The 27,303-nt window shown below is 39.6% G+C and overlaps 1 protein-coding gene across 4 annotated transcripts in view; it reads left to right on the top strand.

The window, feature by feature from the left end:
- The window catches only part of ARHGAP28 (Rho GTPase activating protein 28), a 74,971-nt gene that overhangs the window by 12,247 nt on the left and 35,421 nt on the right, over positions 1 to 27,303 (top strand). The window contains exon 2 of one of the 4 annotated variants that reach the window (XM_079299686.1): positions 159 to 232. The exons of 2 other annotated variants lie outside the window; for them this stretch is intronic. In XM_079299686.1, the coding sequence (XP_079155812.1) occupies positions 216 to 232 (17 nt within the window). In that variant the 5' untranslated portion in view covers positions 159 to 215. Of the gene's footprint in view, positions 1 to 158; positions 233 to 408; positions 491 to 27,303 lie in introns of those variants that run through there. One more of the 4 variants, XM_079299687.1, reaches the window with a different exon arrangement.

Raw genomic sequence — 27,303 nt, 5'->3', positions numbered from 1 at the left:
ACAAATGGAAATATTATCACAAGTTAGCACTGGAACCAAAATCCAAACAAAACAATGAAGCAACACAGACTTTCCTTCCTATTCTGGTTGCATCACTGGAACCACAGCCTAATAAAGGGATTTTGTTTGAAAAAACTTCCTTCTGTGTTTTTTTACAGTGCTGTGTGTCTGCATTCCTGTTCATTTGTATGCTTGATTAGCTGAAATCAAATACAATGATGCAGATCTCCAAGTGAGCAATACTAATGGAAAAAAAAATTCTACATTGCAATCTTCATGGGAATTGCTGTGCAGAAAACAAAAGAACTGATGCAAAATCATATTTTTCCTTCATCTTATTTTGTCATTTTGTAAGAGAAGTTTGCTTTTAGTGGACTTCAAATGGTCTTGTGAACAGGTAACAAAGGACTTACTGTTTGGGTCTCTGCCTCATGCACAGCTGTCCTCTGGTCAGCAGCTTGAAAGACACATCTAGATTTTAAGAAATTCTGTAAGTATTAATTGTGGGATTCTTTTTTTCCTCTACCAGTGTTATTCTGTGTGGTTTTGGTATTGCTTTTGACTTTTGCTGAGGTAGTCTTTTGTAGTTTTGTAATGAGTCCTGTAGATTTTAAGAGCGGAGAAAGTATTTCAGTTTTGCAGGTGGTGTTGTATCTTCCTCATTATCGACATTAAAATTAATAGAAATATACAATTATATCACTTTTAGGTGTCTAAAATAAGAAGATTGGTGGAGATATATATCATCCTGTCTATATATATTCTGTCTATGTATATTCAGAATGTATCACTCATGTAAAGATAAAAGAAAATAATACAGCACACATCTGAACCTTAAGCAAGAAAAATTCCAATCATTAATAGAATCTATAGGAACTTAGGAGAAAACTCAAAAGTTAAAGGTAAAATGGCATTTACTTAAGAAAATAAGAAATGCATAATTAAAAAAGAGAACATACCTAAGACCTACTTTTATCCCACAAATACCTTTTGCTAGGTAGTTGAGGGATTTTTTTTTCATTTGCCTTGTTGTTGACTTGAATCTTGGCTAGTCATTCTTTGAAAATGGGTAATATTTGACATCATTGGAAGAGATCTTGGTGAGTAGATACACTTTTCCATTACTAAGTAGTAAAGTGAAGGATAGACTAAAACCATGATGAAAGTAGATGAAAGCTCATCAAAATTCTTTGGCCAAGGCTTATTCTTGAATTCAGTGTTTTGTTTTGATGTGATGCTTTACTTAAATTACTGATTTAATCATGCACTTGTTGAAATTAAAGCTGTTGAAAAGTTCTGTGATTGGGTTATCGGGAAAAGAAAGTTTGTGACTAGAATGTGAAGAGAGATTGTAGAAGTTGCTCAGAAGCCTGAATGAGTAACTGAAATACATTTTACTGGGCGTTTCCACGAAGTAAGCATACAAAAATACACATTCATAGCAGATGTGACAGCAGAAGTTTTTTGAAAGGTCAGGTCTGTACATTTCTTTGATGCAACCCTTGAAATGCCAACACTCAAATGATTTACTGCCCTGCATTTGAGTTTTGACTGCTATCCTATACAATATGTAAATAGGAAAGTCCTGCTTCCCGGGAAATTACGATAAGAGAGTAGCTTCTTGGTTAGCTGTGATTGATCTCATGCTACTATCCAATGTTTGCCTAACAAAAATGAAATTAATGTGTTTTGCATGAAAAAAGCCATCAGATATTTTCTTGAGTGGAAAGACTTGAGTTAGACACATGTACTGAATGCACTGTAGAAAATTTTATGATTTACTGTATTTTCTGGTTTACTGTATTTCTAATTACTTTGAACATTTTTTGATGGATGGGCTGGCTTACTCCCATTGACAAGATAAATAATGAGAGCATTTCTGTGGCTGCTCTGAGTTGCTGTGGTTGTTTGATTTTCATTGGACACAAACTTTATCATAAACTTACTCTGAGTAGCACTTGCTCTGTGTTTCCTGCAAGGTTTGCTGGGCTTGATTTGCACATTATTAGTCATATTCTGTTTCATATAGAAACGTTCTATACAAAATTCTTGGGTTGTACTTTTTTCACAGATGGACACCTGGGACAATTAATTGCATTGTCCAGTTGCTCATGAAGGACAAACTCAGGTGAATTCTAAGCTTGACTGCAGGGTGTGCCAGGGGCTGCTCTGGGGCTCTCCTGACCATTTTCCCAGCTCATATCATTGCCTCAAAATTTTATGGTGAAGTCAGAAAACTTTCCCTGTCAGTTTTCAGAACTGCAACCCTATAACTAATCTATGGACAGAAAGTGTAGGAGAACCAAAGAAAAACCCACCCACAGGCTTGTGTATCTCCTGCAGCTGTGACAACTGCATCTATGGGAGCATTTTCTGGAGGACTCTCTAGATAACTAGGCAGTTCACAAAAGCAAAATAGCTTGATTTCAGTTTTTTTCCTTGCTTGATCAAAAGTTATGGTCAATTCCCACCAAATTCATAGGTGCTGTCTGGTAGTCAGTTGTCCTCAAACTGCTTTCATTCCTTCCTAGTCTATCAGGTCTCAGAATCATAACCAAGTTGTGATGACAAAACAAACTGCCACTTACACTGTGAGATTTTATAATCATTTAGGGACTTGCTCTTGCTAATAAAATGTCACTTAACTAGGCTTTTACTTCTTTCATGACAGAATTACTTTGAATTATTCCACATTTGCCATGAACTGAACTTTTACATGGCAGTTAATGTAGCTCAGTTGCTAATTAGGAACTTTTCTAGCAGTAGCAATAACATTATTTGCCTTAACTCTTATAATTATATTCATCTGAAACTCCTATCCCTGGACCAAAAGAACTCCATAACAAAAAATAGAATTTCCTTGGATTATAGATGTAAAATAAAGGGGCATTACCGCTTCCTCCAGTCTTCACCACCAACTTTTGAGATAGGAAAATCTGTTTCTAAAAAGTTCCAGGTCATGGTAATAAACTGTCAACTTCTTACATAACAGCAGAGCAGTAGGAATTGTCACTAAAATTATTATCCAGTGAAGTTTAATTTATATTGGCCAATTCACTGGCATTATCATTCATCAGTTCAGGTTCCACAGCACAAATAACTTTGAGAATTAAAGCTCTGAGAACACATGTTAAGTTCATCTAAAATTTCTCTCCAAGGCCAGGAGAAGATTAATGCAGTCATGAAAGCAAAGGTCTGGCGCCTCCATCAGCTCCTTTTCCAGTTGCCTGAACATTAAAATGATCACAGAAATTTCCTCTTAAGTCTAACTGCACAACCCACACGCATACACAGCTCCAACACAGTGATGGCTTGCAGCCTGTGCAAAAATACCCCTAACCTGCCTGGCAGCCAGCTGGCATGCCCTAATCCAAGCTCTGAGGCTCGGGCTTGAGCCCAGACTGCTGTGTCTTGAGAGTAAGCAGTGCCAGCAGTGCAGAGAAGGACGCACGTGTCCCCCCTCAGCTGGAGCCCCTGTCCTCCCTGCAGCAGAGTGGATCCAGCTAGGACAGCTTCCAGGCAGGCAGCACTCAATTTCAAAAACATCCATGTAAAAACTGGCCTCTGAGCAAATCACAGGTCTGAGGAAGTTCTGGAGATAGCTGCAGCCATGCTGGAAAGGAAAAAGGGGAAAGCCATGAGCTTGTTTGAAAAAACAAAGCGGCAACTAGAATTTGATTTTTTTCCTTCTGCCTCCTGGCAGGTGACCTCAGAGGATGCATGAGTGTTGAACACTGCCTGGCAGCATTCTCACTTCAGTTTTAACCCAGTTTATAAACAGGCAGAAAGCTGCCTTCCATTGTTCCTGCTCAACCATCCTACCTGCCCTCATCCCCCAAAAACCCCAAGGCACTAAAATAACCTAATGCAGGCACTGATTCTCTTGAGTGCTATAGCACACTCAACACATGTGGAGAGCTCATTACAGGACAGTCAGCATTTTTCTTCCCTCAGCAGCTCCAAACTCCTGATGGTCCTTTCCCAAGCACTTCTGATTTAAGTTTAAGTTAAAAACAAGCAGCCACTTTATGAGCTCTTGCTTTAACTCCTTACTTGTGAGAAGGTGATAAGGGCAATTTCAATGCATTGCCCTCCTCTGCTAGTACACATGAACTGTTTTATAGAAGAGGCAAAGCAAAAAAAGGATGAAAAGGGAGAGAGAGAGATTAAAATGCAAACTAAATAACTTATTAATATGGCAAAGCTGACATACTGCCATCTGGTTAATGTCTGGTCCCTGTTTGGATCTTGATCCTATTGGGTACTTAGTGCTCAGGCTGTTGCCTACAGCACTCTCCAGAGCACACTTAATGTTTGAGTGCTTTACTGGATTGTGGCCAGTGTGCTGAGCACCTCTGAGGAATCAGACCTTGCTTGATTTTTCTGGTTTGTAAAAAAACTCTTTCCAGCTCTGAGTCCTGGCACTTCTAAGTGAGATTTTTCCCTTCTCCACTCCACTCCAATAGCCATATTTTTTATTCTGAACACTCAGTTCTGAGCAGGATTAGACCACTGGTTGCCCACAGTGGAAACTCCAGAATAGACTGCCGGCCTTTGAGGAAACTCCAGGGGACAATATTTTCATTTGAGCTGAGGTCCTACCTAGAGTTATTCAAAACTCCTTTTGCTCAGCCTGTAAAAAACTTCAGCTATAGAGCAGAAAGGGGAGAGTGTGTAATAAATTCTTAGGCATACTCGGCATATACTCCAAAGGGGCAATAAGCTGTTAAATCAAATTGAAGAAATCCCTAGTAAACCAGAATTCGTGGTGTGTCTGACAGCAGACACTGCATTAAATATTTCAAGTTGATAACTCCAAACATGGCTGTCAACATGATGTGCAACCCTCGAGCACTCAACTTCCATCTCTTTCCAATAATTGTGAATCTTTGGAAGAACTGCTGTAAATTACAATTACTAAGTAAATTTTCAAATCTTCTAGCCAGATTTCTAACTAGTCTGAAGAACATGGTGAGAAAGGAATGATGAAGCAAGCAGAGACACTTTTGCTGTCATGGCAAATCTGCTCAAGGTTTTAGTTTCAGGGTCAGGCTGTAATTCCTCCATCAGCTGACCCTTAATGCTTTAAAAATCCTTGAGGTGTACACACTCACTCACTGTGGTGTGGTCTTGCCTGTGCTCTGCACCCATTTGGGCATCCCTGCATGTGTGTGTTTGTGGGGAGTGTGTTTTCCACCTGCAGTGCATCAGCTGTGGTGCTGAAGTGCAGACACCCAGCATTTTAACCATGTGGAAAAACACACTCTTTAGGAGCACCACTTCTGCTCCTCTGCTCCCTCACTCTCCGCTTCCACTACAACAAAGTTTCACCAGCATTGCAAACATCCATCTATTTTCAAATAGCTGATACATTCCCTAAACAGCCAGGCAGAAAGAGAAACAAAAATAAAGGAAATATGCACCTATTTTCCTCAGTTATAAGATTAGCCTAGGGCCTGAAAAAGATAAAAGCATAGTCTTGGATCATTGATTGGATTGAGTCCACATGTGTCCATACCCTCTGAGACTAGAATCATTCTTCACTGGAGCAGAGCACCATGCCTCATAGGGTCCAAGACAGCAGCTTTAAAATTGCCATGTAATTGAGTATGAGAAAATCTCTGGCTTTTTGTTTTTATTGCTATGCTTTTCTTATACCCCTAACTTTCTGAGTGTATCTAGTGAGAAGGAAGCAATTCCACCACTGAAATGTAGCTATCTCAGGGTTATAAAATGATGTTTTCTGCCTGAACTGCAATCAGAACGTGGCTAGAGAGCACAGCACTCTGCATGGGCACAGGTGGGCTGCAAGATATTGATGGTAAATAGCAATTTTCAGGGTAACTGATACAAAGGACAGCAAGCAGGAGGTTTTTGTGTCTGACTCACACCTCCAGTGAATAATAATAATAATAATAATAATAATAATAATAATAATAATAATAATAGTACACAGCATTTTCATAACACATGGAAACAGACACAGGTGGCATAATACAGATGGCATAAGCAGCAGACTGAAATTTCATGTTCACTGTAAACTGGGTGTATGCTGGAATTTGTCCACAATGCTGGACACAGCACTGCAGCCCTATCAAGAAACAGATTCTCATGGGAATTCCTGATATCCCAACCAGATGTTTGTGAGGCAGAGAATAAGGGGCATCTTCATAGTTTACTGCTTATGTGTATCCTGTGTGGGTGACAGTATCAGTTTTCACTGCCTGCCCTTTACAACACATGCTTTTCCATATCAGCTAAGTTACCAAATCATGTCCTATATGACAAAAATTGCCTTCTCAGCTCTGTGAGATGTGAAATACTTGTCCATTGGACCATCTGAAAAGCACTGCCTGCAATTGCATCAGCTAGCAAAGGAGACAGTTACTGCAGTCTTGGCAGTGTTGACACAAAAGCCTTTCTGAAACACCATCTTTTATCAAATATCTTGCATTTTCTGTCTCTCTGATCCAGAACTTTCTATTAGTTTAATCAACAATTTTCTTCTGTCTTACCAGTGCCAAAAAAAGCTCTTCCAGTGAAACCACTTGTGCTGGGATCAGTACCAGCTGTTAAATGATCAACAGGGAGATGGAGAGCTTTGCTGCAACAGAGTGTTGCAAGAGGAAATAACTGTGAGATTACCATCTTGCAGGACTGCATGAAACCTGTGATATTGTCACATGGCTGATGTCCTCCTCAGGCTTCCCACCTGGGTTTGTACAAGTGTACAAACTCCTGTTTGTACAAGAGAGGGACTGGGAAACAGAAGCTGTGACCGCCAGGTTCAGGCTGGCCCTGAAGTGCTTTTCTCTCTGTGCTCATAAAAACCATGTGTCCAGGTATATCCTGTTTGCAGGACAGTGCTGTTGGAGCCAGAGATTTCTCAATGCTGAGGAAAGCCTTGATCTTGAAAGCATTCAGGAACCCCATTTAGGCTTCTGAAAACATTTGCATGTGACAAGGAGCTTGCCCATTTGCCAGTACCTTTGCCAGCCTGAGTCTCCAGCACCTTCAGCCATGCAGACCTGCACAATTAAAGGAAAACTGTGACTTTCAGCAGTACTAGAGATGGTCTTGGTTCCTTAGGTGGCACTGACATGAGTTTGGCTGCTCTGGGTGTGCCAAGTGCTGATCATGGTGAGCTCTGGGTTGAAACCAGGAGAAGAGGTCTGTGGCCTCAGCTATTATTCATGCCCTATGGCAATGGTAGATAGCACTGTATCTACATTTCTTTTTTATTTTGTTTTTAGATTTCATGCTAATACTTTCAAATGTCATTTATTATTGGGTTTTTATGTTGAAATGTCTGTGATAGAATGGGTAACATAGATACTTTCTTTTAAACTTGGTATTAGAATTTTTTTTGTCCTATGCTCTTCATCATACAATACAGACATCCCAAATTCTGCCTGAGTGCCAGACCCAGTTCTGCTTTCATGTTAAATATTTAGCAAAATGTTAGACTAACCTAATATTTATACATTGTAATTAAATATGTCTTTGACTTATGTATATTTCTGTTTAAAGGAACAGACTTCAGGAATGGGCAATTTGTAATGGATTAAGCATATTCAGAGTCATAATTGTGTATAACAAGTAAAAACTTCTTTTTTCCTTTGTTTGTGTCCAATAGAATTTTCAGATGTGATACATATTTAGCATTTAGGGATTTTTTGAAGTCCTTTACTGGAACACATTTCATATTTTACAGTCCTGCTCAAGTAATACTGTTGATTAAATTAACATTACCTAGAACGTGAAACTGATACGGTACTTTGCCCAAACTAAATCTGCACCTTTAAGAAGAAGCAAATTGGTGATCAGAAACTCATCCCAGTTCTTAAAATAAAAGTTACTGACCAAATATGAATCTAGCAGCTACTTTTGAAGTTACATTTGTGAAGAACATCTGTTAATATAAAAATATCTTGATACATTACAGAGGTTTAGCTATAGTTAGTTCAGAAGTACTTGGTTAACATCTAAGGGAGGAAGGAGAATAAATGTCTTACATTTGGCAATCAGTAAGCCAGGGCTTTTACCCATTGCTTGGCTTTGTTTGGGTTTAAACAATGTTCCTCTGTTTTTGCTCAAGCTGCAGTAATCCTTTAGCCCTTGATGTCATGCATCCTGGGTTTTTGATACTCTTTATAATAATCTTTGAACCCTCAGCCCACATCATATGTTATGAATATTCTTGCTCTGGAGTAGAGAGGCAGGCAGTCATTTTAGACAGCAGGAACCCTACCCCTAACATTTCCCTGTGCGTCAAAGACATGGAGCAACATCAAGCAGAAGGAGTGAAAGAAAAACAAGTTTGAAAGATGATTTGGGATGAGAAAAAGAAAAATGGGAAAGAGTTAGCAGAAAAGATTGCTTTTAAGGGTCAGAATTTCACTTCTTTTGAGGAGTATTCCAAACTATATCTGGGAAAGCCTCTTTGAGGCAACAATTGGTTCAGGGTGTAAGCATGGTTGGATCCATAGTGAAGGGCTGGAACATGGTTGGAGGTTGGAATTAAACGATCTTAAAAGTCTCTTCCAACACAAAGTATTGTAACATTCTGTGGTTCTATGATTCTATTCTGGCTGTTGCCAGAAATTGGTTCTGGAGAATATAGAAAATGGTAGCATTACACAATTAGCTCAAATCCTTCTTTCCAGGTGAAAATGGTTTCAGCAATATCAATACTATAGCTTATAACAGTGCATCAGCAACATTAGCAATATAAGCAATTATTTTTCCTTTTTATCTTCTTCTTCTTCTTCTTATCTTGTTCTTCTCCTTTTTCTTTTTTTCTTTTTCTTCTTCCCATGTGACTTGGAGTGTTTGTTATTCATGTCCTCCTCAGTCAGTAACTCGTCTTCCAGGCTCCAATCTTTATTTTTTTTCGCCTTCTTGTTTTAACTTTTAAAGAAATATGGCTCTAAGGGATACCAAGTGTCTTCCTTAGGGAACTGTGCTGTAAATCTTTGGAGTTAGGATAAATAACACCTTATCTATTGAACGGCTTAATGCAAGAAGAAATACAGGCTTTTCTTGGAGGACCTAATAGGAGAATATTATCAGAAGTCACCTCTGACAATTTGATTGAAAACTAAGGGGGGAAGTAGTGTTTGTCCAAAGATCAAAGAGCCACCTGAGAAGCACTGTGTTTGTGAACTCAGCACAAGCCCAGCTCCCCGCTCACACAGCTCCAGACACTGTTTCCAGTGTACATACGGCCCTGGCTTACGGCTATCACAGTGGGCCCTGCAAAACAAGTTCAGTCCTTCCTGCTAATTTACCAGTGGAGGAGGGTTTTTCCGCCAGGCAAGTTCATTTGTCAAGGTGACCTTCAGAGCCTGCACGAGCACTCCTGCAGATAAGGAGCGCCGCCTCAGCGCGTTTGTGAAACCCGGCTGGGCAGCCCCGGGCCCCCTGTGACTGAACCAAGCCCTTCCTACCTGCACCCCAAGCATTTCTCTGTCCCACAGTTCTCAATCAGCTCTGTACAGTTTGCAATCCTTTTATCATGCTCTGTAGACCCTCTCCTCTTACCTGACTTACTGTCTGGTTTTATTGTCTAAATGGTCTTGAGGTTGAGTATTCTCTTTTGAAAAATCCCTCTTCTGTAAATTGATGGTCTCCTAGGCAAAGGTAAGACCACAATTAAATCTTAATCAATCACGAAGGTAGGTAGGACATTTCACAGATCCTCTGCCAAAGTACAGACAGATCTTCAGAGATTTCCTAAGAGAGGGTTTAATCTTCTGTGGCATCTGAGGAGTTGATGTCAAGTCTGGACTGCTTGGCCATGAAATACTATTTTCTTTCTATCTACGGAGTTGTTTTCAAATACACCACTTATTAAATTTTAGCGTATTGCCATTTTTATACCACTAAAAACAAGCCAGATTTGGAGCATGTGTCCCTAATGTATCCCAGTGTTAATGTAAAATCTAGCTTGGAGAAGAGCCTCTGGATTTTGTTCACTACAGCTGGAATAGATCAATGTATAGAGACTCTGGAAAGAGCAGTCATGCTGGAGAAGAAACCACCACACAGTTACAATCATGCCAGTTGAATTTCTGTGGAATAATTAATCCAATGATAATTATTCCAGTTCCTTCCTTTTAGTTTTATTTTCATGCCTGCCATATGACATCAGTTAGACAAGTCCTTAAAGCTATTCCCCAGCAGCCGTGACCTGTTAAAACAGGAGACTGTATTCAGAAGTGGAACCAAAATAAAAGGAACATTTCTTTTTCTAGGGGAAAAAAAAAAGTTTGGGTTGATGAGAATAATCTACAAGAGCATGTTTTGAGCCAAGGAAAAAAATTGGCAAAAATCAGAAAAAGCTGAAACATTTCATTGCAACATCTCCAAATGTACTGCTTTCTTTCTAATTTATGTGGATTTAAGTTTTAACAGAAAAGTAAAACAAATCTCTGAGATCAAACTGTTTATTGTTCTTCTGAAGTTCTACAGGAAAAGAAAATGGTTTTGTTTCAGATTAACTTTAAATGAAAACTTTGTTCAAATACTTGTTTCACCAAAGCTCTGAAAAAAATCAGTTATTTACACATTTAATTGTTTGTGACTGGTATAATATTTAAATTTAGAAAAAGAATACCATGAAACCATGTGTCAGATGTATGGCTTTCAGTATATCTGCTGAAATATTCCATCATTATGTCCCATATATGGAATTGATTCAGAATTACTTTTCTACCAACCATAACACAGAAAAGTCAAATATAAATAAAGATGCAGGCAGATCCGCTGAGGGACACCTGTGTACATGAGTTCACCACTCTATATTTTTCATAGCAAAGACATGATTAGGGCTCACCAGTGTGCTAGTCCTGAAAGAGTGAGGCAAAAAACTTATGTTTAGACATATTTACACACTTCTGTGGGAAGACTTTATACGTAAATGTTTGTTTAAAATTTAGCTAAAGAAAATATTGTATTTTGGGGGTTAAATATGTTAAGTAGTACACTGTATCTAGAGGGTCACACTTCCCTTAATTCTAAATGTACCTAATTCCCAGTGAGCAGTTATCCACTTGCAGCATTTATTAGCTCTCTGGTGGGTCCCTCACTGTTCTCTCTCTTTATGGAGAGCAAGAAATACTTCTCAGCTGTGGGTGAGCAGGATTGCTCTTTGGAGGTGACTTTCTGCTGGCTTTGGCATCAGCATCCTAACTCACATATCCTGGTTCAACACATAAGGTGAAATGAGAGGATGCAGCACTTCTTGAAGCATGGGGAGTGTTTTAATTGTCAGCAGCAGCCAGAGGGAAGATACACTCACTGTAAATTGATGCATGTGAGCCGACCTCCTTTTCCTTGTCTCCCTTCCCAGAAACATTTTTCTGTACCCCACAGGCAGCTAGCTACAAGGAACAGGGATTGAAAATGTCATATTTGCAAAATGTAACCAAATGTCACCTTAGCTTCTAGGAAAACCTAAGTCACTGTTACTGATGATTGCATAAATTTCATCAGAGAGTGACCTTGGGAAAAGGCAATCTTAAAACTGTATTTATACACCACAAGGAGAGTAATAGTGAGGACAGTATATCACTTCACTACATAGAAAGAGATGACATCCTTGAAGGATGCAGAGAGGGCAGTCTCATGATTACTCATCTTAGAGATGTTCTTTGAATACCTGCAGAAAGTAACACTGTAGAGGTGTTTAGCTGGGATCATATGGATTAGCATTGTTTTATAGTTCCAGGCAAAGCAGTAGGAGCTTCCAAGCAGTTTCTGGTCACTACCACCATCAGCTGGATTTGTAGCATGAACAGCCCCACAGTCCATTACCAAATTCTTGAGCCACAGTCCCTCTTCCTTGCAGTATGTCCTCTAAAGCATGACGTAGTATAGTCCCTAAACAGACCTACAGACAATGGTAAATGACTAGAAGTTTTCAAAATTTTCAAGGATTTATGCAATCATAAATGTTTTCCCGGAAGAAAAATAGGTGATGTTGAGTCCAGTTTGAAGCACAAAGCAAATTTAACTTCAAGATGAACTGTAAAACCAAATCACTTCTGGTTTTGCTCTTTTCTGCCCCTTAGGAAATCTGTGTCTGATTCAGGAAGTCCTTTCCCTTCTCTCTCCTTTGTTTCAATCTTTTTTTTTTTTTTCTTTCCCTGATTAAATAACAGGCTTTCTTTTTCCTTTATTCTGCTGTATGGTTTTAGCCATGTCTTGTAGGAAGTGTAGGATATCAAAAAGAAAGTCAGCTTTTCCTCTTGTATTTCAGGCTAGAGGAATGATGACAGGAATGCTGTAAATTTGACAGACCCATTTAAGCATTTTAGTGCATAAACAAAGGTTTAGTGGAGGGAGTAAAGTTTGCCCAACTCATATGTTTTCCATGCTCAAGAGTTATTTCTTAGGGCTCCTTTGACAGCATTAACTGTCTGTGGCAGGGAGCATTTTGCACTGTGTTTCCTCATCCCCCAGCTGCAGCTCAAAACTATCCCTGAATCTCAAGATTTTGCTTATCTTGTGGCCACAGCCCAGTTCTGGGCCACTATTCATATAAACCTGGTAAATGCTGTTTCAGTATTCATCTAGGCCCCCCACTGATCATCCCACTGTGAGAAAACCAAGAAAGGCTTCCCCATAAATATTTGATTTATTAATGGCTATACCCTGGCTCCCTTCTCCTTCCTCTCTGGCTTTGTGCACTGCACTTCTCCTCTGGGTGGAGAAAGAGCAGAAAGAGCTCCTCATTAATTTGCATCTGGCCATTTATGAGTTTCTGCCCTACGCTAATGGCAGTGTCTCATATCCCTGCAGAAGAAAACACATGGGCTGGCTCTGTCTTTTCCTGAGCCACCCCACAGGGACTCTCCTGAATTGCAGAGCAGCTTAGTGCTGATTACTTTTTTATTTCTCTTCTTAGGAAACGGATAAAAGGTTTAAGTTCTGACACAAACAGGAAAACATCCTAAGAGGATTTATCCTGAAGGCATCTGCTCTTTAAATAGTGATGGAGCAGTGTCAGTCCATTTCCCAGAAGGGCCAGAAGCTCCACCACTCTTTGTTCCTGCAGCCCTTGTGTGACTAGAGGCAGAATATCCTGTCACAGGCTGTCAGATAGCTCCCAGAATATGCAGCTGGATGATTATAGGCTGAGGAGGGACTCATTGCAACTAGGAGCATGAAGAAGTTGGGTATAAGAAAGACTCTGCTCTGCTTCTTTAAGGATAACACCAAGGCTCTATTCTGCTCTGAGGTAAGACTTTGTAGAATTTACTAAATCAGTAATTTCTCAGCTTTCAGACCATGTTCCCTCCCTCTTGCTTTCTTAAACACAGAGCAACAGGAGGGGGAGGGAGCTGTCAGAATTATCACTAGTGGAATTTTCCAGCTCTACCAGGCAGGAAAGGGGGGACAAAAAAAAATGCTCCACTGTAGAAAAACAACTGGACACAGTGCAAGTGTAAGCAACTTCAGAGCGGGCGTATGCATGGTTTGATGTGTGAAAATATGCCTCAAAAATCAATGAATACAAACCCTCTCAAGGTTTTATTAATAAGGTGTGCATCTAGAAAGTTATATTCTGTTTCAATATTTTATTTTTCTCTGTAATGAAACGTGTCCCCCTGACAGAGAGAGAACTTTCACTTCAAATTGGACTGTTCACAATTTTTCCTGGTTTTGCTTTCATTTGATTTGAGGTCAGAAATTTGCCTTTTTCAGCTTTTGCCATCTGATGTTGTGTAGATGTTCATGGCAATTATGTGGATTTCAGCTCAGTGTCATGGCCAGACTTTAGCTTGAACAAGAAGAGCTTTATTCAAACCTAGCTATAAGGAAAGAGGAAACTTTTGACTTGTTCCATGGGAGGAAAGCCAGGTCTGACAATTTAAGTGATGCATTCATAGAGATTACATGGGTAAATGAGCTAAAGGGCTTCTACATTCACAAATACATTATCCTAATGCTCATTTTTCAAATTGTGCTCAAATCTGGCTTGGTCCTGTACACTTGGCAGACAAGCATTTGCAGATAGCACATCTCTTTCTAATGGCTGCTTTCAGTTTGAAAGTGCTTATAACTGATATCCAGGTAAAAATCCAGTGTAGCAGGAGATTGGTGGGGAAGAGCAGCTTAAACTGTTTACCTAGTAATGAAAACTGGAGAAATTCGAGGCACTTGGAGACTAGGACTTGTCCACATAGTTTTAAGGAAATTGGAATCTTGTTTATGTAGTCTAAATAAATGGAAACAATAGACCATCAACCCAACACTCAGAAATAGACTCTCTCCTCTGTTGCACAAGGATTCCAGGGGATTTCTCTCCTACTGGCTGGCTGGCATGGCACTTACAAATCTGCACCTCCAGAGTAAACATCAGGAGTGCTTGAGAAGTTTCTTTTAGCTGTTCTTGCTCTTTGACAGTTTTCTCACATGCTGAAATGGCCAGTGCAACCTTTCTGTTCCAAAGTCCCCCCTGCAGCAAAATGTCATGAGCCGGGGTCACGACCATCAGCAGGAATAATACTCCTTGCCTTGGGGAAAATTTTTCAAGGATTTTTTACCCTGTGATTCCCTCCACAGAGACAGCATGAGGCCTGTACAGGGGGTCAAAGGGAAGTCTGAAATGGCATCAGATGCTGCAGAGCAGCACAAAATGATGGCCACGGTCAAGATGATGAGTACATAATTGATTTTAATTGACTTTGATCAGGATGAAAGAGCAATTATTTTCTTCTTCACTTGTCAAATATTAAGTCTCACTGAAAGGAAATCCTGGCAGCTAATATCACTGGAGATTTGACTTTTGCTCTCTAGATTCTTGATTGATTTGTTTGGAAAAGTTAGTCAAATCAGTGGGATTATTGAGAAATTTCTACTGGCAGCACCAGCACCAATAGAGTTTCTTCAGTAAACACAGTGCCATTACAAGTCCCAGCTGTGTTATATCATGATGGGAGATAGAGTTTACTGGCATAAATGATTATCAAAGCTCCTTTTACTGATTTTGTGACCAATTTTCATATAAGTGGAAGAAATCTGAAAGATTTCCTATCACTGTTTTTTCTCTTTGTTTGTTCCCAGTGAAGGTGATCATGTATATGCCATGAAAAGGCAGCTCACTCTTAGATGTTAGGGCTTTTTAAGGCAAGGCTTTGCAGGAAAATTGCAAAGTGATTCCTAATTCAGAAAGTCTGTGAAGCACAGAAATGTAGATGTTTCTAGATAGCTACAAATTCTCCACTGTTGAGGTTTTAAGATGATGATCAAATTCTGATGAAAATTAACCTAGCAACTCTAAGCAATATTGTATTTTCTTCAACTCTTTTAATTAATTCTTACTAGAAAGTCTGTTCAAATGCATTATTTTGGAAAATCTTAGGCAGTGAGCAGTGTGTAAGTTATCATAATGATACAGCAGTCTCCTAATTTGACAGATCTTTCTCCCATCCAAATGATTCCAACTTCTTTGAAGAAAGTCTGTTCCATTTCTTATTTTGAATTATGCTTTCATTAAGCAACTGATTAATGTTGATTTTCTGCTTCGTGTTGTATAAAACATTCCATTTTATGTGTTATCTAGACTTTTTCACTATGGCTTTTAGGAGATTACTCAAATGTTCCTTCCCTTTGTTGCCATCTGTATTGTGTATTCACACATTTATTTATATGTGAGTACAAATCCATAGAAATGTATAGTAATCTCCTCTTTAGGATACTGTGAATGTATGTCATAAAGAAAAAGGAGGTTAACAGTAGAATACAATAGAAATAGGCTGACTTTATGGCAGTCTTGCAGAAACTCCTGCCAAGCAAAAGAATAAATAACAGCTGTGTTAAACAAAGAGAAATTTAAGAGATAATGCTTGAATTTAGGTAGTCAGAGTCCCAGAAAACTGAGCAAGATTAATGTTCACAGAAGAAAGAACTCCAAGGACAAAGGGTGTAATAATATGAGTTAAGTTGAAGGCAAATTTTCGTAATTTCTTCAGTGACTTAAAGGCCTAAGTCAAAACTGACTTTGAGAGTACGAGTGTTGACTTTCCTGTAAGTCCATAGGATTTGTGCTCTGGAGTCCTTCTGTCTTTCCTGAAAATATGAGTTAGGTGACTGCCTGCCTTAGCTGCTCTTTGGAAGCATAATCTGTAGTCACCTGAAAATCCAAAAACATGTTCTCATCCAAGCAGAGGCTGAATATCAACCCAGGCTACCAAGTCAAACCAAAGAGTTAGAGGTACAAGCATGATTATTCCCTGTTTTACTGGAAAGCCATATGCCATCTGGTTTGGATTAAGCTCACAAAGATGTGTTAGCCTGTTCAAGATCCTGTGGAAGCATTTTGAATCAATTGTAACTGACGTAAATATAGCCCTTGACTGGAAATCATCCAAAGAGAGAGAGAGCTGCAGAGGTTCAGCCAAGATGCATTATATCAAAGGCATGGATATGTTATTTGGTGTCCTTATGGGAAGGATAGCATTGCAGTTTCACAACATTCATAAAGTGCCTGCATTTTATGAAAGATCTAACACAGTCATTAAAAGGTGGATGAATCCCCAATGATTCCCTCCTATCATAGATCATGGCTCTCTTATCTAGGCAGGTGTGGGAAGAGGAGCATGAACCCACAATGACAGAAGGCACAACAACAGCTTAGTTGTACTCCTTTGACATGAGTATCTGAGCTTCCAGACATGATTTACTATGTTTGCATAGCAATATTAATTACTTTTTAGTGGTTATCTAGCCAAGAATATGTAGAGGATTGCAAAGCTTGGATAGAAACTTCAGCCAAGCTCTGTAGGATTTACAGAAGCAGTCCTTTTACTCACAGAATACCATAGCTTTAAGTCACAAACTAGTGCTTGTGTTTTTAACCTCTTCTGTAACAAAACATCTATGTTATTTTGGAGATCTCATTTCACCTGACTCTGTATTTTTTATTCGATGTCTTTGGAGTTGTGATATGATGAATTAGCTCTTGCCTGCATGATTAATGAGGGGCTACAGGGAGTGGTTGAGGTGTTTCGATAATTACCCAATTCTGCTGTTATCTACGGCATGATGATTTGATATCTGAGCTGTGTGACTGGCAGGAAATACTCAACACAGCTTTAAGAGGCAATTCTCTAGAGTCCTGTTTCTATTGTCCCAGCACACCCTGGTGCAAACCCCAAAGAGCTCACAAAAAGCCAGTACAAAACAGTAAATGTCAAAATAAACAAGAGTAATCACTTCTTGTAATACATGATGTCTACAAAAGGTGCTGAGGAAATTTCTAGTGCAGTTCTGGGCCATCTAAGGTTTTTACTTCCCAGGAGAACATGAATGGACATTTTGTGCCTATGTTAAGATCCTTCAAACTAAGGTATTACCATGCCTCTAAGTCTTCTGAGTCTTGAAGTCTTCCTCTCAACAAGAGCTTTTTTTTCTGAGAGATTTCCAGCAGCTACATCTTACTACCTCAGCATCAATACTAAAAAAAGTTAAGAAAGTCAAACCCTAGCGCAGGAGTCGTTTGCCTGACTTCAGCAGTGCTGCTTCTTGGATTCAGAATTACTCACATCACTGAGGTACTAAAGACAGAGGCATCATATTTTGTAAATATTAATAGGCTCTGTAGCTCTAAGAGCTTCAGGGGCTGCAGTATATTTGAAAACCTAGCTTTGAAATACCTGGCATGCTATAGCTTTCTTCAGAGTCCTCATGGGTGAAATACTTGAGACAAACCTCAAAAATCATGTAAGTAAGAGAACAAAATGTTGAAGGAAACTGGAAAGCTGCTGTGCATCATGTATTAGTTTTCCTGTTTAAAATATGATTTTTCTTGTTCTGGTATTTGCCTTTTTTATGGGTATTGTGAAGAAGTGTGTCTTAGTCTAACATTTCCAGCTCTCACTGGAATCCTAGTGGTTTGGAAGCACCATGGATTAATTTGATTGCTTACATGGAAAGGTCATGTTTTTCACAGGCATGTAGTACAAACATTTGGACTCAATTTGAAAACTACCACTTAAAATCTAGGGTGTTGTTTTGACAACTCTCATGAAGATGTTATTTCTATCTCTTTACTATAAGCCTAGAAATCACTTTGAGATCACAGAAAACCTTTTATACTCCACTGATTGTAACTGTATAGCCAAAGTATAAGAAAATGCATTGGTTTCTTTCTCTTGGCTTCTTCATTCCTCTATTGAAGATCTGAGAATCTAACAAACTAAATTTGATTTTGTGATCCTTTGTTTCCTCTTCGGCTGTGAATTTTTGCTCTTTAGGGGCCTGTGAGGATCTATTTGGTGTTTCCTGCCTTATCTGTTTTGCTTGTCTTCATGAAATTTTAGCCTCTCCTCATTTTCAACTCTTTTATGTCATTTCTTATGATGTCATTTGCCACCTTTCACAGTACTGGCAATACTACTAGACTCATCTGGCAACTGAAGAGGTTCTTGCCAGCACAGTTTTGTACCTATATTTTAAATTAAAACTCTCTAGACCAATCTCCAATAGAAGTCTTCTACCAACTTTTGATTTAAAATCAGCTTTATGTTTACATAGTTATGTTTGTATAATTACTGATGTCCTGAATAGGAGAGATTATCAAATAATATACTAAAATTTAAAGTAAGTAAAACAGCCTAAGATTTTATCCAAAAGAAGATGAGTGAATTAGCAAGAAATACAACCCCATGAAGTGTTTCCCACGAAAATGTAGGTCAAAAGCCTGTTCTGTTACAGTTTTCTTCTTAAAGCTTGAAGGTGAAATGTGCACCACATTAGCAACACATCTATCAGTTCAGCAGAACCAGGAGGATTTACTTCTGTTAATATTGCCTGGCTGTTTGAGACTTTTTAGTCATTAATTTGTGTAGAATGTAAAGTGTCCTTGTTGCTTTGACTGAGCTTTTTACGAATATTTGGAACTGCGTGGGAAGAGGGGCTAGTGTGACTTCAGCTGATAATGAAATATGGCAGTCCAGAACTGCTGGAGAAACGTGGGAATACATCCATCCACCAGCTGCAATGCCCATGCCATGCCCTGTGTTTTGGCATTGGTGTCACCTCCCCCCTGCACAGAGAGCCCTTCTCAACTCCTCGGCTTGCTGCAATCCTGCAGAGCCACTCACCCAGCCCAGCAACACTTGATTTCTGGAAAACAGAAAGGGAAAGGAAAGAATTAGTGTTCAGGGATATCTGCAGACAGAGGGACAGAAAGGGGGACAGAATTAGACACATGGCCTCATGTTGCCTCAAGTCACCAATAATGAAGTCACAGACTGTTCAGGACATTGACAAGAGTTTCCATGTTGATGTACTTGTCATCCATCTCCAGCTGATATATAACCATTTTTCCTCAGGTGAAAAAAAAAATAATCCCAGTGCTCTGAGATATTCTTCAAGATTCATCTACATTTATTTATTCATTGCATATTCTTTATCTACACTGCTTTTCAAGCAGTCTCATAAAAAAAAACCAGACTATTCAGCAAGTGTGGCAAGTGTGGAACACTTTCCAAAGTAACAGCTACAATCTTTATCAATGTACTTGTTCAAGAAAAATAGAATTAAGCTCACATCTTGATTTATATTTGGCTACAGAAATGTCCAGCAAATTTCTTGTTCCTTTTGATTGATTCAGTATAACACAAAGTACAATACAGCACAGAAAATACAAGCTGAGAGTCCGGAATTGCCAGACAGCCAACCCAGAACTGCCGAGAAAAATTTAAATGGCGTACACTTCCTCATGAAATTTTGTGATTTGTAATAACTTCAACATTAGCACTACCACAAAGAAGGATGTTCTGAATTTAAACATAAGGGATATATTTAGCCAGTGGGGTTGTAACAGTTTATTGCAATCTGAGAATCTGATCCAGGGTTTTCACGACAATGTGAAGTTGTTCGTCACTCTGTCAAAAGATTCAAGAGTGTCTTCAGTGAAAATGCTTTTGTTTTTCAATGAAATAACTTTAAAGGTAGTGTTTTTCTTAGCTTTAAAATCTTAGTGTGTTGCTTTACATTACTTCAGTCCAGTCCTGTGAATACTATTAAGCCCAGTGTTCAAAACATTTTGCTGTGATTACCATTCATGACAAAAATGTAAATGAATACATTAGAGTTTACTTACTCATATTTTGTACCTTGGTCATGGCCTTCAATATATGTTAAAAACATCTAAAAAAAAACCACTAACTCGAGTAATGCTTGTGAAAAAAGTGCAATGGGTGGAGTGGTGACATTTACTTGAAAGCATTCATTAAGTATAGGAAGGAAGAAAGTAATAGCTGGACTTCACTTAAAATGAAGCACAAAGAAAACTTCAAACACATATTGCATGACTTTAAGCTCTTATTTAGTTTACATGTTCACTCTCTAGATGTATTTGCCTCCCTTCATTGCTTAAATGAAGAGCTTAAAGTGCTTACACTTGCAATATATGCCGTTTCATTAGATACCTTCCAATAGATACAATAGTCCGGTTCCTTGTGCTAGTACTTTAGGTCAACCAAAATGACTTTGTCCTTTGAAGTGTTTCAGAAAGTTGTACAAATACTGTGAGTTTCTTAGTGACAATAATCATGCTGGTTGAAAGGATAGCTCCTCTAGAATGATATAAAAAATAAAAATGTATATTCTTTCATATTTTCATTATAAATGCAGGCAGTGTTAAAAGATATATTGAAAGCTGTAGAAAGTTTGATACCTTATGTTTCAGTGCTTCATTGCATCTGCTGAGTATTTTAATATGTATTTTTCTTTAAAAACTCTGATTTGTGGTTCTAGAGCCAAAACTCTTCTAACATAATCCAGTTTACATCTTGCATGGACTTTACTTGGTTTGCTTCTTTGCTTGGTGAATGATTTGAGCCCCATTGGAGCTCTTGAACCTGTGCATTTCCTGCAGCTTTAACTGCATCCTATTGTGTTATAAATAATTAATCTGGCTAAATGTGAGTTGTTGGCAGAATCTTAACAATTTTATTGTGAAAAAGTATTCTGGAACAGTTTGCACATTACTTTCCCCTTCCTTCTAACTGCTAGGTAATTGTAGTTGCATGCACTGGGATCCATACTGGTCTGATGTACTCTAGCTGACAAGAGACCATGCTGTACCCAGGGAGTGTTTACAGGGCTGTTGGTTACCTTAGGAGTGACACTACCAGAGCAGCTGGAAGCAAAAGAGCATGACAGCTTTTACACTGCCTTTGGTTGATGCCTTCCTCACTGCTGCAGACAGCTCTCAGGGAGGGACTGAGTGCATGCCATGAACACTTGGTGCAGCACCAGTGTTTAGACGGAATCTAATATATTTGTGCTTCCTGCTCTCCTTTACCTTCATGTGACTCTTAACCATCTTTGCTTGCTGCTTTAGCTAAGACACTGCTTAGGACAGAACACTTCTGCCCATGCTGTCTGTGTGCCTTCATTGAGTAATTCATGCCAAGGACTGGCAATGTTACAGTAGTAACCCCAGAGCTGCCACCTAACGTGTTCTCAGGTTCAGTCCAGCTGGAATCTGAAGGGTTTGCCTTGGATTTTGGGGTCCTCTGCTAACTGGGATCTCTCTGAGTGAGTGACAGATGGAATTTATGGAGGCATCTATTCAATGGAAGTGGATAAATTGTACAGTGCATGTGCAGTGAGCCTGGTGCTCCTGGAGCCTTTCATCAGCTCTAGCTGATAGAGTGTGACATCCAGTGGGTTCAGTGCTCAGACACAAATCATTTGTACTGTAAAGGCACAATAGAGCAAACATTTTCTGGAAACAGAATTTTCTAAGCCCACAATACATGGCTCACATGCCTATGCTTCCTCCTGGAAAACTTTGTCCTACCCTGGATATGTGAATTTGTTTTTCATATAAAAGAAATAGGTCTTTGGCTAACATCAACACAACAGAAGAATTTGTCACTTCTAACGATACATATGTGTTGGAAATGTTTAAGATGTTTGCACCAGCTGCTCATGTCCAGCTTTTGCCTCCTGTAGGTCATATCCAGATGTTTCTTATCTTGCCCATACCCACTGAAAATTACATATAACGTGATCTGTTAATGTTCTTGTCATCAGCATTGAAAACTGACTTATACTGCTTCCTCTTAATGTATATGAAAAGAATTCTTTCTAATTAACTCGAAAAAAATGTTTAACAGAACATTCTCTTGTTAGTGCTGATCATTTGGGAACCCCTTCTGCCCTTTAGCAAGAGCTTTGTTAGGAGAAAGAAGATGAAATAGAGTCCCTTTGAGATTTTGGCAGATGCATTGCAGCCATGTAGTGCACTGTCTGTTGCATCGGGCCAAGGCTGAAGTGATGTGATTGCCAGTGGGGAGGAGAGGTCTGGGTTATGTCCCCAAAGGTCACTGTTGCCAGCAGGCAATACCTAGAGTATATTCCCTGAACTCCCCTAGCTCAAAGGGTTTGATTGTGAGAGCCCTCACACTGCACCCCACACACAGAGAGAGATTCTTCTGCAATCTCCATGCCCGGCTGAAGAGTGGCCACAATATGGCCTTTGTTACAGCAGGGAACTTCCCTGCCCCTTACAAAGAGGTTGCATAAGAGACAGCTGAAGAATCCAAGGTGAAAGGAATTCTTAAATGTTGGCAGGTAACACTGGCATGCAAATTCTCATAACTTCTGTTACTACCTTGATGAATTGCAGACAAAATATAATTAAATAATCAAAACTTATAATTCCTGTAAATATACAAATATTTTCCCTTATAAGCCTTTAAATCTTAAGATTCATTAGACAATCCCTTTTGGTCCAAAAAATAGAAGCATAGAACATCCTGAGTTGGAAGGGACCACAAGGATCATCAAAGTCCAGCTCCTGCCCAGGCACATGACTGCCCCAAGAATCACACCATGTGCCTGAGAGCATTGTCCAAACTCTTCTTGAACTCTGTCAGGCTTGATGCTCTAAACACTTTCCTGGGGAGCCTGTTCCAGTGCCCAGCCACCCTCTGGGTGAAACAAACTTTACCTAATATCCAGCTCAAACCTCACTTGACACAGCTTCATACCATTCCCTCACATCCCATTGCTGGTCATCAGAGCAGAGATCAGAGCCTGCCCCTCCTCTTCCCCTCTGAAGGACTGCTGTGAAGCCTCCCTTCAGCCACCTCTTTTCCAGGCTGAAAAAACCAAGTGATCTGAGTCAATTCTCATACAGCTTTCCCTGTAGACCATTCACCATCTTTGTAGACCTCTCTTGTACGATCTCTAATAGCTTTATATCTTTCTTATATTGTGGCTCCCAAAACTGCCCCCAGATTCAAGGTAAGGCCACCCCAGCTCAGAGCAGAGCAAGGCAATCCCCTCCCTTGCCTGGCTGGCCATGCTGTACCTGATTTACCCCAGGACAGGATTGGTCCTCCTGGCTTCCAGGGCACTGCTGGCTCATGTTCAACATGCCATGGACCAGGATTCCCAGGACCCTTTTTTGTGGTGCTGCTCTCAAGTATTTTGTTCCTCAATCTGTGCATATATTCAGGGTTGACCCACCCCAGGTGCAGAATCTGGAGTAAAATTAAAGTTGACAGAAACATATTTTGAAGAATCTTTTGTAGAATACAAAGACGGGCAAAATGGAGAATTCCTGTATTTTGAAATCTAACTGATACTGTATGGTGATAGCTTATTTTTAAAACCTGTCTTTGCTAACAAAGAGCTATGAGATTCACATGTTTTTGGAGTTCTGCTGGGCCACAGGATGAGAAAATTATTAATGAAATGAAGCCCTCCTCTGCCTCTCACTCAAATACTCTTTTACAAAGCGAGGCAGCGTGACAGCAAGAGTGAGCAGGATAGTTTAAATATTTGCTTTACCAGATGCTAGAGAGAGGACAAGGAAACTTTAGCATCCACTGTCTACAACTTGCCTAACATCTGCAAGATAATCAGAAACAGAAGTGTGTAGATGGGGTTGGGGGGATAATATCTGATATATACCCTTCTCTGTGATCAGAAGCCATGAAGCATGGGGAGAAGGAAATAAGCAGACCACAAACAGTGCAGGAACAAGGTCACCAGGAAGGAACCAGAAGATGAGAGATTCGGGTCAAGAGTGAACTGTGCACAAAAATACTATTTCCTACTGCTGATCTCTTCCTTTGCCTGCAACTTGTATACATTTTGTTTAGAAGAGAGAGAGATAACGATAGCACGTGACTGCTAACAACTCAGAACAGTTCTTAATAAAGAGGAATAAATGTTTTTTTCCCCTGTCAGTACAAGCTACCATCCCTTTTTAACATTTGGGAAAAGTTGAACAAGTGGTTATAATGATAGAATGATGCAGTGTGAAAAGGTCCTACAATGACCAGGACAATTCTCTTCCTACACCTTTCCCATTCTTATAAGAGTGACTAATTGTGGTGAAGCAGGTTCAGGACCCATCAAATGAAATGAAAGATAGCAGCCCACAAGAATAAGATATCCTGTCACTCTGTGTAAACAACAACTAAGTGTTGTTTTTAACTACAAAATGGCTTTATTGCTCCCATTTGTTTTATGGATTCCTTACCATCCATTACTTCATTAAACTTAAAATACAAGCCTGGTTTTATCATTACTGTGAGCAATCATTAAGTGTCACTGAGCCAGCTCTTTGTGTGGTTTTACAAACCTTTAGTTTGAGGACAGGGTAAGAAGAGCTTATTGAATCTGGCTTGGCTATCCTGAAATCAATAGGTGGAATCAGATCCTGAACTACTGCAGTACATATGGAAGATAAAATATAGGGTCAGGAGGCCTGTTCAGCTGTTGCATTTAATCAGCATTATAAACATACACCAGGCCAAAACCAGAGTCAAACACAGTTGAATCAGCTTTCTAGTGCCCCAAGGAAATACCCTGCCTTCCCTGCAATAATCTTTCCACAGAAAGCTTTCTAAATGATATCATATTTCTCCTTCCTGACATTCTTTAACTCTTTCTCCTGTGAATATCCACTAATAAACAAGTTATTCAATAACATTAGTTCTTATATATTTTTTCCTTATTTTTCTTTTCTTTCTCAGTGTTTTATGTGGCTTTTCATTTTTATTTTATTCCATCCTGAAAAACATTTCAGCTCATCCATTGGAGTTGCTGTAATTTTTATTCTCAATGCTTTTAGGTTCATACTCCTCTCCCAACTTTTTCCATTGAGGATGCCAGCATCTGAAATCTCTCCTGTGTTTAATTTAATCAGCATTTCAGATTAGCTCACTACTACCCATGTTTGTAGTGAGGGAACAAAAGAAACTTAGCATGAACTTTGTAATCACTGCTTACTTAACAGGACTGGTTTACAACTTTTCTGTAGAAACAGAATCAGCTTAGTGAAAAGTTTTTATTGTTCTAAACTTCTCTTCAGACACTGAGAAAAAAAAAAAGACCAAAAAAAAAGGACAGCTTGAGGGTGAAAAAGGTGTCGGGAACAGAGGTTTCCTGCTGCAGGAGTTCCCAGGTAACAGGCAACCTGGGCTGCTTTAGCTATTTCTGAGACAGGCAGGCAGATTGCTGAGTCAGAGCTCTTACAGTGTCCTTCAAGAATTAATTAAAAGCAGTGAAGAATAAGCTTTGCTTCCTCAGAATGATTTTTTTTTTTTTTTTCCTGAAACTGTTTTGAGCAGCTTTGGCTGGAGGAAATGGGAGACAACTGCCATTATCACTTAAAGGCAAGACCACTTCCTCCAGAACAAAAGTCACAGGTATATGGGTCAAAACAGCAGCTGGAAGCCTTTCGAACACATGAGCTTTTAATAGACAGAATAATTGGAGAAGGTTTGTACCAGACCACCTGGAAGCAAGCTTCAGATGTTTACCAAAAAGGATAAAGCACCTCTGCCTAACCTTTCTTGTTACAGGAATTTTACACAGCTTGATTTAATCCAGGTTCAGATAAGAAGCCTCAAATATAAAGTTCTCAGGAGATTTTGTTCAGCTGATTTTCCAAATAAGCTCAATACTTGTAATATTGTTGTAAATGCACATTAATTACACTGGAACCTTAGACATATTTGGCCAAGCTGGTTGCCACAGCAGTCATTGCTGTTCTATGTGGTCTATTTTGCATTTAGATTTTTGGTACAGTAATTGCAAAATAAGCACACTCACTGTGGGGAGAAAAGCAGCAACCCACCAAGCCTCTTTCTTCCTAATATGGTGAAATAAGAAGCCTTGGTCCAAGCCAGCTGAAGTGCTGATGGAGTCGAAGCCCAAGTGTGGTGTGGCGCCTGCAGAGCACAGAGGTCGTGGTCAAGATTCACACTGGGAGGGCAGGAAATGTTTAAATTCCCTGACCATGACTAAATGATGGGAGTCAGTGATGCTATCAGGGATGCCCTCTTCTTGTCCCAGCTCTTGTTTGATTTCAGAATGTGAGAGCATTCCTTCCTGTGATGGCTGGCTCGGGAGCTCTGGGCTGTGCCATAGGGCATGTATAGTGACTTACTTTTAAAGGTTTATATTAAGCAGGGACATTAATTTCTAAGTGAGCAGGGTCTCAGCCTCCAAGCTGAGGAGGATGCTGAGGCAGGGAGACAGACACCAGGCCTTGGCATCTCCTCTACTTGCACAGTGTCCAGTGAAAGAGGGCCTCAAACACCGTTAGACTACTGGGTAGTTTTGCCTTTTTCCTTACTTGTGTTAACTATCTTTTTTAAACAAAAGAGCTCAGGTTTTCACAGCAACAAGCAATTGGTTGGTGGGTGCTGTTTGCCCCATCCCAGCTGAAGAGATGGAGTTTTCTGGCTGTTTCTCAGGGGTTCTGCTTCTCCTTGTTAAAACCTCCACTTGGGGATGCTTAGTACAGTGTTAACTCACCATATTTAAGTCCAGGGATCCTTGCATTTTTCTTACTTGCTAATGTCAGAAGGAAACATACATGAATCCATAAAAGAAAGGGAAATCCATACAAAAACCCCAGAGGCTGACATGCCCAGATACATAATTCCAGTGATTATAATTTATCAGGTTCCCCAGGCATGTGAGGCTTTGGGAATAAAAGCTGACTGAAACTCTCATCTCCCCAGAGGGAGAGCTACAAGGAAAGCATTTTAACCACACTTGTGTCACAAATTCCTCTCACATTTGGTGACTGTGGCTTGCTCTAATTAAAACAATAACAGTTTCAGCACTGTGTTCTAAAGCAAACAATCTGTTTATGAGAGAAGAAATTGAGAGAAACTCTGAAGACAGCACTTCTCCCAGAGAACGTGTCTCCACCACCCCATAGCACATTCTCTCCTGCTGCAATGCTGTCACTCATCAGAAAGCTTTGCTTCCAGGAGCAGAGGGGATGATTTGGCAGATGAATCATGC

Source organism: Erithacus rubecula, assembly GCF_903797595.1.
Source record: "Erithacus rubecula genome assembly, chromosome: 3".
NCBI lineage: Eukaryota > Metazoa > Chordata > Aves > Passeriformes > Muscicapidae > Erithacus > Erithacus rubecula.
This window is presented reverse-complemented; position numbering and strand designations above follow the sequence as displayed.